Source organism: Amblyomma mixtum, chromosome 8 (assembly GCF_055824585.1).
Source record: "Amblyomma mixtum isolate Tamu chromosome 8, ASM5582458v1, whole genome shotgun sequence".
Classification (NCBI taxonomy): domain Eukaryota; kingdom Metazoa; phylum Arthropoda; class Arachnida; order Ixodida; family Ixodidae; genus Amblyomma; species Amblyomma mixtum.
Genome location: NC_143019.1, coordinates 136,795,120 through 136,811,293, shown reverse-complemented (window position 1 = coordinate 136,811,293; position 16,174 = coordinate 136,795,120). Strand labels below are relative to the sequence as shown.

The 16,174-nt window shown below is 46.7% G+C and overlaps 1 protein-coding gene across 1 annotated transcript in view; it reads left to right on the top strand.

Annotated features, from left to right (window-relative positions):
* Nucleotides 1-16,174, top strand: part of LOC149334578 (uncharacterized) — a 52,924-nt gene that overhangs the window by 10,875 nt on the left and 25,875 nt on the right. Inside the window, exons 3-6 of the mRNA XM_089557956.1 lie at nucleotides 1,740-1,838; nucleotides 4,498-4,629; nucleotides 6,666-6,699; nucleotides 12,643-12,761. Of these exons, the coding sequence (XP_089414082.1) occupies nucleotides 1,740-1,838; nucleotides 4,498-4,629; nucleotides 6,666-6,699; nucleotides 12,643-12,761 (384 nt within the window). The remainder of the gene's footprint in view (nucleotides 1-1,739; nucleotides 1,839-4,497; nucleotides 4,630-6,665; nucleotides 6,700-12,642; nucleotides 12,762-16,174) is intronic.

Here is a 16,174-nt window from a genome sequence, read left to right as displayed (position 1 = left end):
TGGCGAGATCGTGTCTCCTCGCCTGACACCCTTCCTAATTGGAATTTAATTGCTTATTTTATGAAGTCCTATGGTAGCTGTGCAGTCGTTATGGATGTTTGGTTTGGTTTGGTTTATGGGGTTTAACGTCCCAAAGCGACTAAGGCTATGAGAGACGCCGTAGTGGAGGGCTCCGGAAATTTCGACCACCTGGGGTTCTTTAACGTGCACTGATATCGCACAGTACACGGGCCTCTAGAGTTTCTCTTCCAAATAAATTCAACCGCCGCGGCCGGGACCGAACCCTCGTCTTTCGGGTCAGCAGCCGAGCACCATAAGCACTGAGCCACCGCGGCGGCCGTTATGGATGTCTTTTAATATTTTCTCATAAAGCTCTTCGCCACCCTGATTCGCAGTGCCTGCATGACAGCTGAGCTTTCCACTAAGTCAAATGCTTTCTCGTATTCACTGAACGCTATACATAGGAATTGTTTATATTCTGCGCATTTCTCTATCTCCTGATTGACAGTGTGAATATGATCTGTTGTCGAGTACCCTTTACGAAAACCTGCCTGATAATTTGGTTCATTGAGGTCTACGGTTGTCCTGATACTACTTGCGGATGCCTTAGTGAATACCTCGTAGGAAACGGACAGTAAGCTGATCGGCCTGTAATTTTTCAAGTCCTTGACATCTCCTTTCTTCAGATTTAAGATAATGCTAGCGTTCTTCCATGCTTCTGGTACGCTCGAGGTCATAAGGCATTGCATATACACGGTGGCTACTTTTCTAGCGCAATCTCCCCTCCGGAGGTCCTTCAAGAGATCTGCAGTTACCTGAACCTCCCCAGCTACTTTCCCCTTTGCATTGCTCCTAAGACTTTCTTTACTTCCTGTTTCTTCAATGGCGGGATGTCCCAGTGCGGTGCTGTATTGCCTCCCTCGTTAACGTTTTGATTACGTTGAAAGGTAAAAACGTAGCCGAAAGAGACAAGGACACAGAAAGACAGCAACACACGGCGCTAACTTCTAACAACGGTTTATTTCAGACAGGAAAGGTGGTTTTATATCGACATCACGACCAACACGCCGTCAAACCATGCGCTAGCAAAGCGTATCAGCCAGATATGCGAGCACTTTTGCCAGCAATGAAACAGAGGGGGTACTAACACAATCATCTTTCAAAAGTGATATCCATTCCGCTTCTATGATTTCTCGTGTCAACCGGTTATTGTGCACTTTTAAAACCATGCATTGTTCAAAAAGCGGTGTGCAGTGACACCCACGGCAGTGGGCTGACAACCCTTATCCACGTATATCATCTACATCACGCCCATGCTCTCGAAGCCTATCATTCAGGCATCTGCCGGTTGCCCTACATACTGCTTGCCACAGGAAAGAGGAATCTGATAAATGACATTTACAATACAATTGACAAACTTTTTCCTATGTTTTTCGTACAACCAACACCCTTTTTAGATTTTTTTAAATGTTTCGTACACAGTTGACTCAACTACTTAGGCGCCGAAAAAACCACTCTGGCTCCCTAAGAAGTTGAGTCATCTGTGTCGTCTAAATTTCTTCATAGTAGAAAGTTCCCAAATAGCTTTTATTTTTATTATTCGCTCTCAGCAAAGCGAAGTGACACAGATCAAACCAGGGGCAGTGCGAAGCATACTCGGTGTATGTTTCAACGACCTTGCAGTGTTCCTTTTCAGTTTGTGTTCCTGTTTATTTTCCTTCCGATGGCCACACCAGCAGACAAGAAGGAAGCCGGCACCTCGTCGCCGAAGACACGACGACACAAGCGGCACGGAGAAGTTGCCCACCATGGAGTGCCGCACAGTAAGTCTGCACTTGGTGAGAGGGCATCAAGCTTTTTGGATGTGCTATGCAATCTCTAAAAAAAGCCAACGCCACTGTGAGGCGCTGTAAGGAATGCTGTAGCGGACTAGCAGAACATTCTACAAGTGCCGGTCGCGCAGCCTCGGTGGGATGTCTGACCACGCAGAATTTTTCTCTTCTTCGAAATCGCATCCTCTAGACTTTGGCCACATTGGAGTCATCAAATGGTGACCGGGTGCGCAAAGCTTTGCACTTTACAAACCTGATGACTGACCGGATCCTTGGCCAGTGCGTGTCGAGCTGTCATGTTACCTGAAGTCCTGGCCATGACCCAAACCCGAACGGTTCTAACTTGGTCAGACGTTTTAGCGCGCCAGCACTTTCCGTTGCCATTCCCCGCATTTGGGCGTTGTGTATTTTTTCTGTCCGTCCGACCGTCCGGCCGTCCGTCCGTCCGTCCGTCCGTCCGTCCTGTCCTGTCCTGTCCTGTCCTGTCCTGTCTTGTCTTGTCTTGTCTTGTCTTGTCCTGTCTTGCATTGTCTTGCCTTGTCTTGCCTTGTCTTGTCTTGTCTGAAGCCAGTTTGGTAGCAGGCTGCTCGCCTGCCCAGCGGGTGGTGGGCAGCCTGCCCATCGTGTCAAACGGCAACCCATTTAATTATGAGAGGCTGCTCGTTAAGAGCAACATGGGTCGCAACTCAACACAAGCAACCGAAGTCCCACTGATGGCAATACCTGCCATGGCACCTGCCTTGTGCCACTGCTCACCTGCCCACCGGGTGGCTTACTTGCCAAAGTGTAGCCGGTGGCAACGAGGCGAGAACCTGGGGCGGAAATTAGGCGGCATCACCCCTAAGACACCGCCTCTGACAACTGTCGTCATGTTAACGCACATATCCGCATTTGGCCTGATTACCCACCCTTACGACAGCGAGAGAACGTGCATCCCGGTCTAAAAAAAATGGCAGTGGCTTAGCTCGGTTAGGCCAGGATATACGTAGCGAAAGCTGTTTCGTCTACTCACATCTCCGAACCGACACGCCGTCGTTGTCGTTCAGCAGCTTGGCGGCGTCTCTTGGCGAGACGTTCCTCTCGTTCTTCGGTCGTCTCGGCCGCCCACTTAGCTTTTCTCACCTCACTTTCACGCTGTCGACCAGCCTTGCACCATGCGAGGATCTCTGGATCGGAAGACTCAGTTTTTAATCCTCCGACAAGTTACCAGGCATGCGACACAGCTAGCGAAGCGAGCGGAGGCGAGCGCAACGACGAGGCAAGCGGTGTGACGTCATACCAAATGGCGGCGGTGGCTCCGCGGCGAGTTGCGCGGTGTGACGTCATGCCAGAAGGCGCGGAGATTGCGCGGTGTCCGCCAGCCGCGGCGGTTGCTAGGCAACGGCTCAAGGTCGGTCTCCGTCCCTCCTCGGAGCACCGTCACAGCGAAATCGCAAGTTCGTGGCCAATGTAGCTTTCGCTACAAAAAAAAATTACAGAACCACCTCAAAAATACAATATGTTATGTGCTTTCGTCGTAATGGGAGACTTTTCTGTTCTTCTGTAGTACTTTTCTGCCGTATTGTAGTTTAAGCAAGGTGTGTTGCTGGGCGAGTTGGTTGGGGTACATCTTGAGAAAAAACAGCGCTTGCAGACAAAGGACCAGAACAAGAAGGACACACAACAACAGCGCAGTTGTGTGTCCTTCTTGTTCTGGTCATTTGTCTGCAAGCGCTGTTTTTTCTCAAGTAATGTAGTTTTCTCTATAGTACTTTTCTGTAGTAACTACATGAAATTCTGTTGTTACTGCAAAAACTTTTGTTACTACAAAATCTGGTCCAGAACATCACAGAATATCTGTAGTGACGACAATATTTTCTGTAGTGTTTTTCGGCTGGGATGGTTTAAACGGCGTACCACACTTTCCTGTTGCATATCGCTTGATTTTTCAAAGGTTGTGTAGTTGTGCGTTCCAGAGGATAGCAATGACAAGAGCACACAGTTTTCAGCGCCCGTTTCTCGCTTCCCGTACGTGCCGGCTACATCCCGAATCGCTTTCATCTCTCCCTCATCACCAAACAGCTTCGCGCCTGCCGTAGCCTGTCGCCACTAATGCTTTCCTGCGTCAGTATGGTGTCCCTGGAGTGGTTTAAAAAAGTGACGGCCGATTTGCCACTCAGGCCCAATGCGAATGCTAGCAGAGTGTGTGTTCTGCTTCTGGGTGGGTACAGCAGGAACAACCAAACGCGGACGCAGAAAGAAACACACAGAACGTGGACGGAGGGTCTGCACTGATTATTTGCTTTTGACTTGTTTATCGTGTTTGTCCCTTGTTTTTCATGATATTGCTATGTGATTAAAGTGGTATATCAGGTGTATATCTGTGTGCCGTGTGTGTTTTCATGGCATGCATGTAGCACAGCAGATACATGATGGCTTCTTCCAGTCGTTCTATGCATGCACATCAGCCACGGCTCCCGTTCTGCACAAAATACGGTGTCGTCGGCGGCGGCGTTTTGAGTGGAAAAGCAGTTGGTTCACCTGCCACCTACATCACGTGATCTTGTGGCGTCATCATAATCTGCCTGTCGTAGCAGTTGGCACACACCGGAACGACAAACAGCTTTTTCCCTGAATGTGAGCTTTAGTGCCAGCGCATTAAAATTAAAAACACCCTCCCTTGCAGAGGTTCCATCGGATCAACATCACAAAGGGCACCACCAGCACCACCACCACCCAGCCGCGGACCTGTCACCCGGAGAGCGGGCCGCCCGTCAACCTGCTGCTCACAGCGATGAAGAGATGCCTAGTGTCAAGAGTGAGTGCCAATGCTTGCTGCCCGCCTCCGACCTCGACCTGATCTCAAGGGATAGAAGCGCAGTGCCCCTTAATGTGATACGCACAAGCATCATCGCTCCATGTAAGCGAGCTTTCTCCAGTAAGGACAGCAAGCTCGATTAGCTGGTAGTCGCTAGCAGATTGCATGTGCTAGTGCTAGCACAAAGCGCATAAGGAGGAGTAAAAGTAACGGATGACTAATAGGGCTAATGGCCAACTTTACACCTCGTGGACTCACTGTCGGTGGCGTCTTCCGCCACCGTCGGTGGCGTCTTCCGCGGCTCAGGTCCCGATCCTCGAAGACGCAAAAGCCCAGATTGCTGGCTACTTTCATCATATAATAGTCCTATTTTCTTTTACTGCGATGAAAACACGAGCCATAAAATGCCGAAATGCAGGCAGTGAGTAGCAGTTGGCTGTAAAAAATGCATTCATTGCGCAAGTTCTGGTTTGAAAGCCGCCGTTAAAAGAATGGAGAACTCAACCATGGTAAAAAACCCTGGTTCCTGAATTTCTTTCACTCATTTCTTTGGCTCACTCTAGTTTCTCACTGCGAGCGCACCTTGTAGTCACGTTTCGTTTTCATCACACAGGCTGGCTTTCCATGTGGCTTCGCGCCACGCGATTGACTCCTTTACACTGTGTATACTGTGTGTTTCACCTAAAAGTTTACACAATTTTAAAAAATAGGCTTTTTAAGTTAGATTAGCTTTTTTTCGACATAGCATTGCCGCCTGTGTAATACATAAGAATACAGCTAATACGTGTTAAGTAGCAAGGTGGTTAAGAAATATTGATTAGTTACCTTTTACTATAACTATTAGGATCCTTCATTATCGCGAGGCGTGTAGCCCACCATAAATAATATCTATATCAGTTTTTAGCATTTCTAAAACGCTGTTACCCTCGGCGCTCTCCAAAAACAAATTTTAGTCATTTCGGCGAGTTACGTGCCCTGAAGAGTTATTTAGCCGGTCTGGTTAGCCGGTCGACCACTCAGTCTACGCAGCGCTCTTGGTCACCATTCGAAATAGAGCAGAGTGCCGGGACATTTCACTGCTTGAGTGGTGTATATGATGCTTCTTCATTATCGTAAAGAGGGAAGGTTGTAGAGGATCATAGCTCGCCAGTAAGCTTTGAAACAAGGGATAAAAGGAGAAACACAAGCAATACTTGCAGAAGGGCAAACACTTTGTGACCGGGCGGAGGAGGGGGGAAATGGAGAGGGGAGGGAGCTCTCCTTTTATCTTCGTTATATGGCCTGAGCCCATGCAAAATAGTATTTGGGGGGGCTCCGGCCCGCCCAGTCCCTCCGATGGGGGCGTCCCTTCATCAAAGCAAACAGCCTCAAGGAAGTTTTCAATAGGCGCTCATTAAGAGTTTCTAGGCCTTAAGAAAACAGCAGATGACAAGCCTCCGATGCGCACGCGACCCTCTCCCTGTCAGGCGAAACTCGGTGGTCGCGACGAGTCTCTTGCGGGAAAGTGCTTAATAACCTTTTCTTACATGGAACATTGGCATCACGGTGGGGCTTCTTCTGGCGTCGTGGGCAGAGCTGAAGGCTAAGCTCCGGGCATCAAGGGACTGCGTTCCCTCGGCTATTCCATATGTCACTCCACACATGACCTCCGTCTACACAGAGCTTAAAATACACAGCGCAACGGTACCGAAAGGATTCCACCTTTTCTTAGATATCTCCAATCCTTTCGTACTTTTGACGAGTTTCTCTTTTTCTTTCGTTGAGTACTATCATGCACGGATAAAATGCTACTTTACTAACGCAACTAACTTGTTACTTAGTGCCTCTGTACGCTTCCGATCGTCTTGGTTTCCGGTTGTTATAAAAACTGTGAAGCCAAACTAAGCGACCAAACTTTTCTTGTCGTCTATGAACCAGACGCATACCGAGACCTTTCGCACAAATGCTTCTAGATATATTACGCACGCGCTATGCAGTCACGCTGTGCACTCGCGGTTCACTCACCGTGCTGCTGTATGCGTTCCACTTTTTCACAGTTGTAATGCTACGCCGACGACACACTTGTACCATGTGAGTATAGTGAGCCTGTTCCTTACGTCTTTCTGTGCATATTCCATCTCGGCATGCACACAATGCAAGTGTACGCATTCTCAGAGTAAACGAAGAAGCTGCTTGCCACCGCTGGATCATCATCACAATCACCCTGACTACGCCTGCTGTAGGACAAACCTCTATTTCATCCGCCCACAGAACTTTCTGCTGCCCCCGCTACGCGCGTGTCTTCTCTTGATATCCAGTCCATTACCCTTAATGACCATCCGCCATTTCTTCTTAATTTCGACTAGGAAGTCATTAGCACGCTTTGCCCCCTTCCTGTCTCTTAACGTCAGATCTATCATTTTATTTCCATAGCTCGCTGCATTTTCCTTAACTTAAGCTGAACCCTCTTTGTTAACCTCCACGTTTCAGCCCCATAGGTGTCTAACTGTAAGATGTAGCTGTTGTATAATTTTCTCTTCAGGGATATTGGTAAGCTGCCATTCATGATCTGAGAGAGCCTTCTATATGCGCTCCACCCCACTCTCAATCTTCTAGTTAGGTCCCTCTCATGATCCAGATCAGCTGTCACTAGCTGTCCTAAGTGGACGTATTCCCTTACCACTTCCAGCACCTCGCTACCAATGGTGAACTTCTGTCCCTTGCGAGACTGATGAACATTACTTTGGTCTTCTGCATGTTAATTTTAAGGCCTACTGTTCTGCTGTGCCTAACTCATTCATCATGCTTTACAGCTCATCTCCTGAGTATCTTAGCAAGGCAATGTCATCAGCCAATCACAAATATGTTACGTACTCTTCATTAACTCTTATTCCCAACTGTTCTCAATCCAGGCCTCGGAACACCTCCTGCAAACCGGCCGGGAATAGCATTGGCGAGATTGTGTATTCCTGCCTTCCTTATTGGAATTTTATTGCTGACTTTATGAAGTACTATGCTAGCTGTGCAGTCGTTATAGATATCTTGCAGTATTTTTACATAAGGCTCTTCTACACCCCCATTCCGCAATGCCTGCATGACCGCTAAGGTTTCATGAGTCAAATGCTTTCCCGTGATCTATGAGGGCTATACATAGGGATTGGTTATATTCTGTGCATTCTCTTATTCGCAGATTGATAGTGTGAATGTGGTCTATTGTCGAGTATCCTTTACGAAAGCCTGCCTAATCATTTGATTGAAATCTAATATTTCCGTGGCTCTATTAGCGATTATCTAAATAAATACCTTATAGGCAATGGAGAGCAAGCTGATTGGTCGTTAATTTTTCAAGTCCTTGACTCTGCCTTCCTTATGCATTTAGGTGATGATAGCGTCCTTCCAAGCTTCTGGTACTCTCGAGGTCACAAGGCATTGCGTATACAGGGTGGCTAGTTTTTGTAGCACAATCTCTCCTCCGTCCTTCAACAAGCCTGCTGTTACCTGATCCTCACCAGCTGCTTTCCCTCTTTGCATTGCTCCTAAGGCTTTCTTTACTTCCTCCTTCGTTACTGGCAGGATGTCCCATTGCTGTGCTCGACTGCCTCCCTCAGTAACTTGATGATTAGATTCACTACTGTATAGATTTTTGTAGAACTCTTCGGCTAATTCAACTATCTTATGCATATTGCTGATGACATTGCCCTGTTTGTCTTTTAGCGCATACATCTGGTTTTTACCTATGCCCAGTTTTCTCCTCACTGATTTTAGGCTACCTCCGTTCCTTACAGCATGCTCGATTCTCTCCATATTGAACTTCCTCATGTCGGTTACCGTGCTCTTACCGATTCGTTTTGATAGCTCTGCCAGTTCTATTTTCTCTGTGGGGTGGGAGGCTTTCATGCTCTGGCGCCTTTTAACCAGATCACTCATCAACTCAGAGAGCTTGCCGGTATCCTGTCTAGCCTTCTTACCGCCTACTTTATTGTGCACACTGCGTACTGATACCTGCGAGGCTATCTTTCAGTGCTTGCACGTTAAGGTCCTCTTTCTCTGTTAAAGCGTAATATGCGTCCTGCACCAAAATCCTGAATTCGTCTACTTACCCTCTTACAGTTTAGTTGATGGGCTTCCGCCTCACTATCTTCTTCCGTTCCCTCTCCAAGTAATGGTTAATTTGATGCCTTACGACACTCTGGTCGCTACAACGCACCTTTCCGAGGACCTCCACTTCCTGTACGATGCCTGGGTGAGCGCTTAGTTTGAAGTCTGTTTCATTTTAGTCTCACCGTTGGTAATCTTGCACGTCCATTTCCTGTTATCTCGTTTGCGGAAGAAGGTATTTATTATCCGCAAATCATGCCTCTCTGCGAAATCTGCTAATAACTTCCCCTGTTATTCCTGGAGCCTATGCTACCGTCGCCTAGCGCCTGGTCTCTGTCCTGATTCTGGCCTACCTTCGCACTGAAGTCGCCCATTAGTGCAGTGTGCTGGGATTTTGCTTTGTTCATTGCCGATTCCACGTCTTCATAGAAGCTGTCAACAATCTGGTCATCATGGCTCGATGTAAGCGCGTAGGCGTGTGTCACCTTCAGCTTGCACCCCTTATTAAGCTTAACTGCCAGCACTCTCGTTAATAATAAAGAATTCCTCTATGTTGCTAGTTGTATGCTTATTGATGGGGAGTCCCACAGCTTGTTCTCATCTGTCGGCTAACCACGACAGCATAGCACGTGCTTGTTCCTTAGCACTCTATACGCCTCATCTGTGTAATCCAGTGTTTGACGGAATCCCGTCTGGTGAGGTAGTGGCATATAGTAGAATGTAAACTTGGGTCACTGACCACGTCAAAAAGGGGTTAGTTGACGTTTCGGAACCGCTATGGGTTCCTTGTTCACAATGAATAACCGGCCGATTAAGATGCAGCTTATGTAGCTTTTACCAGTCGACGTAATGATTTTGCGTAAGCCGGGTGAAGATTTCCCTTGGTCCTGTTGATAGTGCTCGGCGTCGATTGCATTATCTTACGGAAAATCATTATGTCGACTGGTCAAAGCTACATAAGCTGCATCTTAATCGGCCGGTTATTCATTGTGAACAAGGAACCCGTAGCGGTTCCGAAACGTCATCTAACCCCTTTTTGACGTGGTCAGTGACCCAAGTTTACATTCCACGCTTCATCTGTCCTTCTAACCTCACTGATCCCTATGACATCCTGTCTAATACCCGCTAGTTCCTCTAACTGAACTTCTAAACTAACCTAACTGGCTAAAATAGCCTCACGATTGCTTGGACAGCCTGAAAGGCTAGGTTGCAATTGCCAGGTTTGAAAGGCTGCGGTAAGGCTTTATCTGGTCTCGAGATTGCCACAGGTCAATCATTTACTTGTCGGAACCACCGAACCTCAGAGCCTATGGTTTATAACATGCAACAAAGCTCTTAATTTTAAAGCACAGCAACTTCTGCAGCTAGCTGAAAACCAACGCAAACGAGTCGTTCAAAACATTGAACAGTGATTTAATAGCATGGTGATTTCCCGTCCCCAAATTTTTGCGTAAACAATCAAGGAGCAGGATAAGTGCGACACCCTGGAGAATAGCAGTGTGATCTCTTCTTTTAAGTAATTTTTGTTTTTTTTCTTCTGTGAACTTCAATATTTTATGCTTTCCCTCTTTGGTTTTCTGAGTGATCACTCGAAATTACACGGTCACATTATTTTGGCGTCCTGCCCGCAGTTGTTATCTTATTACCAGTTTAAGGAATAAGTAAAAATAATCACGTCAGGTTTACTGAATACTAAGCAAATGTGCACGTTAAAGAACCCCAGGTGGTCGAAATTTCCGGAGCCCTCCACTACGGCGTCTCTCATAGCCTTAGTCGCTTTGGGACGTTAAACCCCATAAACCAACCAACCAAAATGTGTTTTGGTAGTTAGTATTGTAGCTGGTCTCATTGTTAACAAATGTCAGGGGGACCTCGTAATGCAAAATAACAGGTTCAATACACATTTAGGTGGCTGCCAGTAGTTGCTACCGCATGTATATACGAAGATCTCTAAATAACAAGATCGTTATTAAATAAGCATAAAGTAACATATACTCGTATGCAAAGCACAGCAAAGGGCGATTTTAGTGCAGTACGAAAACAGCAAAAATAGGAAGGATTATAGCACAGTGCATAAAAGTTAATCCATGATTTGCAAGGCTAAATAGTTTTGAACACGATTAAGAAAGATGTAATAGTCTTTAAATATTTTAATTTCGTATGCTATGGAATTTCATAGCGTTATACCGCTGAACATGGCGGATAATTTGCAATATTTAGTTGGCAGGTTTGGGAGAAAAAGATTAGGAAGCTCAAAAAACCTAGCTTCATATTATTGTTAAAGTAATGGCTGAGGAAGTCTTCATGTCTTAAGTCACAATGAATAATAACTCGATAAGCTATAACTGATAATTTTAATTCTAGTAATTGGCTAAGCGACAGAAAAGTTAGATAGGAATAAAGTGGCGTGGAATGCCTGGAAAATGGGTTATATATCATTAGTCGAAGTGCTTGATTTTGGGAGCGCTGCAGGGGATACAGGTGAGTCCAGTATTTTTTTTTTTCTTGAGAACGTTGCTGAGACTACAAACATTTAGGACAACGTGCAGTTACCCAAGAAGGTGCACGAGCTATTTGTTGCATCAGTCTTTCAGCTGATGCCATCAGCGTGGCAGTATAGCGGTGGCTACAGGTTTTCAGGTTTCCCTTATGATGACAAGAACAAATAAGCGAACAATTAGGAAACCGTAGACGCCTTATTACAATTATTTCAAAAAATTTATTAAGAAATTATTTGCCACGCTGAACCTTACGGCACAGCCTAATGCAAATCCTGCAACAGCTTTTAGCTGAAGTTTATCAGTGTTTTCAAAATTCCTTGTAACCACTGCGGCGGGAGAAATTAGGCGTCATATAAAGGGGCAGACCAATGCTCAATGATTGAGATCCAAGATCGTTCTCACCAAAACGAATCTCCTCTCACCGACGTGGTACATCATAGCCTTAATAAGATGGATTGGTGAGCTAGTTGGTTCGTGATCATATAATTGAGCAGCAGAAAGTCAACAAGGATGTTGAAGAAACATACAAGTTTATAGTTTATAGTTTATGGGGTTTAACGTCCCAAAGCGACTAAGGCTATGAGAGACGCCGTAGTGGAGGGCTCCGGAAATTTCGACCACCTGGGGTTCTTTAATGTGCACTGACATCGCACAGTATACGGGCCTCTAGAATTTCTCCTCCAAAGAAATGCAACCGCCGCAGCCGGGATCGAAACCGTGTCTTTCGGGTCAGCAGCCGAGCACCATAACCACTGAGCCACTGCAGCGGCTGAAGAAACATACAGACGAAGACAATGCTGTATGTTGATGTATGATGGACGATGATGTATGTCCTTGTCTTTGTTTCTTCAACGTTCTTGTTCACTTTCTGCTGCTCAATTACACATCATAGGCGCTGAGCGATTCTTGCTTGACACGAATTATCGCGTGTCCTTCTATTATCAATGCTTGCCAGGTGTCAGGCGCATCGAGCTCTTTCCTAAATCTCTGCCCTGACCTCCCGGTTCAGGCAGGTCAGGAGGGGCCCGCCGGATTCGGGCGCTTCGCGTTACGTGAAGGTTACACGAAGCGCACAACGCCGCAGCCCGGGTGATGTAACGCGTGGCTCCAACCGCACCACGTCCCATCGCGATTGTCCTCTTGACGGGGCATTCTTACCGCTCCCATTTGGAAAACGGGGGATGCGAGAGGCACTGATAATACAGGAGACGTTGGAGCGTACCTGCGCATGTCTACAAGTGGCCCGATAACGCTTCTCGCTGACGTGTTGCACCGCTATCGCCGAGCGGCTGCGGACGCTTCGCTGTGGTCGCGATCCGACGATCCGACTACGGCATGCGCCCAAGTTATCGCACGCATACGCATTAAATTTCCTGAAAATTCTAAAGCGTGGAAAAATAACGGGATGACTTCGTCTCTGGCCGCATTGTTGCAGTCGCGGCCCGAACGCAGAGCCGATCTTGCGGAAGTACTGGAAGCACATCCTGGCCTACGTGCTGTTCTGGTACATGATGATAGCCCTGGCTGCCATCACAAATTGGCAGATCTGCTGGGGTGAGTGTCTGCGGTCTGGCTGCTGCCGAAGAATGAGGCACCTAAATTGTTTATTTCTTTCTGTATTATGATTTCGCCGGGCGTTGCAGTGACAGCGTGAACTCGGCACCCGACTAGACTCTGCGCTATATGTCGCCCATAGAAGTGTGCAACTTGATTTTGGGACTATTCTGAAAGCTCCAGGACACCTTTTTCGGTGCCCTATTGTCACGGGTTCGGTGACTAGGCGACATCATCACCGAGTCCGGACAATGAGGGGGTGGCCGTTTGATGCCCGGCGTAGTCGGTAAGCAAACGTAGTGACTGAGACCGAGGCGTGTTAAGAGGTAACAACAACAAAACAACGTTTATAGCTTCGATTGAACAATGCGGCAGCTTTCACAGACACGTAATTTACATTCTACAAAACAATTGCGGAAAGCACATAGCAGTAAACACACTGAATTAAGTTATACATTGAATATTTCTACACAGGTCAGAACACAAGTGAGAGGCCAATTAGATACAGTCGATCAGAAGTCGGAAGGTGAACAAACATACAGTCAACCGGGAAGCGCGGCTGCGTCCATCCACAAACACGCAGTCAGTGCGGCCCCCGAAGGCGACGTCCGTCCAGGGCAGCTTGCGGTTTCGAGGATGCGGTGCGGCGGCTCGGAGACCCGGGAGTTCGCGGCGGCAGCGTTTCCACCGACGAGCGGACTCAAGTTCGTTTCCATACGGCCCCCTTTTAAAGCCCTCGGGCGCTAGCGAGCGAGCACTCGCGGCGCCACAGCGTCGGTGTCGAAAAAACAAAACACCAAAAAGCGCAACGAGAGCACGTAGGCACCTACGCTTTGACTCTGCATGGCCGCCATCTTGGAGGAGGAAAAAATTAACGCACAACTAAAAAGAAGCCCTAGGCTTCGACTCTCGATTCGGTGACCTTGGAGCTGCAAAAAAGTAAAACACAACCAAAAAGCCAGTCACGTAGGCCGCAACTTCTTTCCTGCTAATGGTCAGCTCCAGACTTCGGCAGTATTGGGAATGACTTTGAGCCGCCTCCGCTTTCGCAATGCGAGGGGTTGTCTACATAACTGAAAAAAGCGTGCATGCATTCTACCTCTTCCCGAGACACATACAAAGAAACGCGGACGCATCAGTTTTATACAAACAAAAGTAATTTACAGGCTGCCGCCACTTCTGTGACACCTATAAAACAAACACCAGGCTCGTGGCTTCCGTAGGTCACGACTAGCAACCTGAGCAGGGACGTATATTTTAACCACTCTATACTCAGTCATCCATTTGTAGCTCCTGCCTGTGACAACGTGACTGGCTTCGAGCAAGCAATCTCATCCGCAGCTCCGGTGCCGGGCATCAAAAGGCAAGCCCAAGAAAACTTGGCGGGCACCTAATCACCAGTTAGCTGTGACAATGCGATAGCGTAAGAACCTCGCTGTCAGCTGCCGTCCACGACCGCACACACACCATACAACTTGAGTGAGGGATTTCCCTCTCTCCATTTTGCCACCTGCCAAACCGTGGAAGGCCGCAGCTGGTTCTTGCATGTTCTTAGCAAGGTGCCACTTTCCACGCAACACATGGCAAAATGTCACACCGGCAAATGGACGCGGACACATGGGGTGTTATAGTGTTGCGCAACAATGGAGATTATGCTAAAGAATAGACCGATGTAAGAATTCTTACAAAATACTTCTCGCACGAAAAGTTAAATGTTACGATGATGGTACGATTCTGTACACTAACATCAGAAGTATCTTGAACAAGAAAACACCTCTTTCATCGGCGATCGACACCTGTTCTGCGCATATCATCTGACTTACTGAAACTTGGCTATCACATCAAATCCACGATAACGAAATCTTTCACAACGCACACCGCTTCACAGTATATCGCAATGACCGAACTATTCAGCGGGGAGGCGGCGTACTCCTTGCTATTTCGAAAGACATACCGTCATCATGCATCTACACTAATAGCGTCTTGGAAACTGTATGGGCATCAGTTACGCTACACCATCAGAAAATAATATTCGGCGTATGCTATCGCCCTCCTTCTTCTTTGCGCTCGTTTATTAACGAGCTTCACGACGAACTTAACATAATACACACCAGATTTCCATCGGCTTCCTAGTTTTTGCCAGGTGATTTTAACTTTCCCAATATTTCTTGGGATACCCAGCCTCCCACCCTTTCTCAATTTTCATCCGATGCCAGTGATTTTCTAGATTAATGCTCCGTTTTTTCATTTACCCAATTATTCACTAATGCTACCAGAATCTCTGTCAACACTGCCAACACTTTAGATTTGATCCTAACCAATCGAGCCGACTTTGCTTCCGCCATCACCTATTTACCTAATATAAGCGATCACTCTTTGCTTGTTTTCAGCACTAACGCTGCCTGTCCTAAACCTGCAAGAAAGAAAAAAACCATACTAGATTATATTGGAGCAGACTTCGATGCCATTAACAATGAATTATCAGTGTTTTCTGAAAACTTCCTGAAAAACTTTGACGATCGCTCTGTGCAAACTAACTGGGATATGTTCACGGCCAAAGTTCACGAACTAACTCAGAAATATATTCCAAGACGCACCATCACTTCTAATCATCAAGCCCCATGGTACACCGCCCATATAAGACGCCTATCTAACAGAAAAAAGCGCCGATATCGTATAGCTAGGCTATCACCGTGTAACACACACTGGGACGCATACAAGACTGCCGCTGATGCCTATACAACTGCACTTAAGCAAGCAAAAGATAACTTCCTTTCTAACACGTTACCATCCATGCTATCTACCAACATTAAAAAATTTTGGCGCGCCATCAACCCACATACCGAAGAATCTATTAACTTAACTGGCATGTCAGGGGACCCTATTCCGGCTCATTTATGCGCATCAGAACTTAACGAAACCTTTATTCAGAACTTCTCGCGCACATCAAACACCACACATCCCGTTCCACTCCGGTATAATTACCCTTCTATGCCTCAAATTTTCATCGATACATCTGGCGTTGCTAAACTTATTGATGCCCTAAAACTTCATTCATCGCCCGGTTTTGACTGCATTCATGCTAAATTTAAAAAAATACAATTGCCTCTAGCTCCTTAATACTAACAAAGATTTTTCAGCAGACTCTCGATAATTCCATTCTGCCAACACAATGGAAAGTCGGGAAGGTGGTTCCATTATTCAAATCAGGAAATCGAACCTCCCCTACAAATTGTCGCCACATCTCGCTTACTAGTACTTGTTGCAAACTATTAAAACACGTCATTTTCATTAACCTTGTGAACTTTCTCGAGTCTAACTCCTTTTTTACACCCGCACAGCACGGCTTTCGGAAGTCATTTTCTTGCGAAACCCTACTTGCCAGCTTCACTATCAAACTTCATCATACTTTA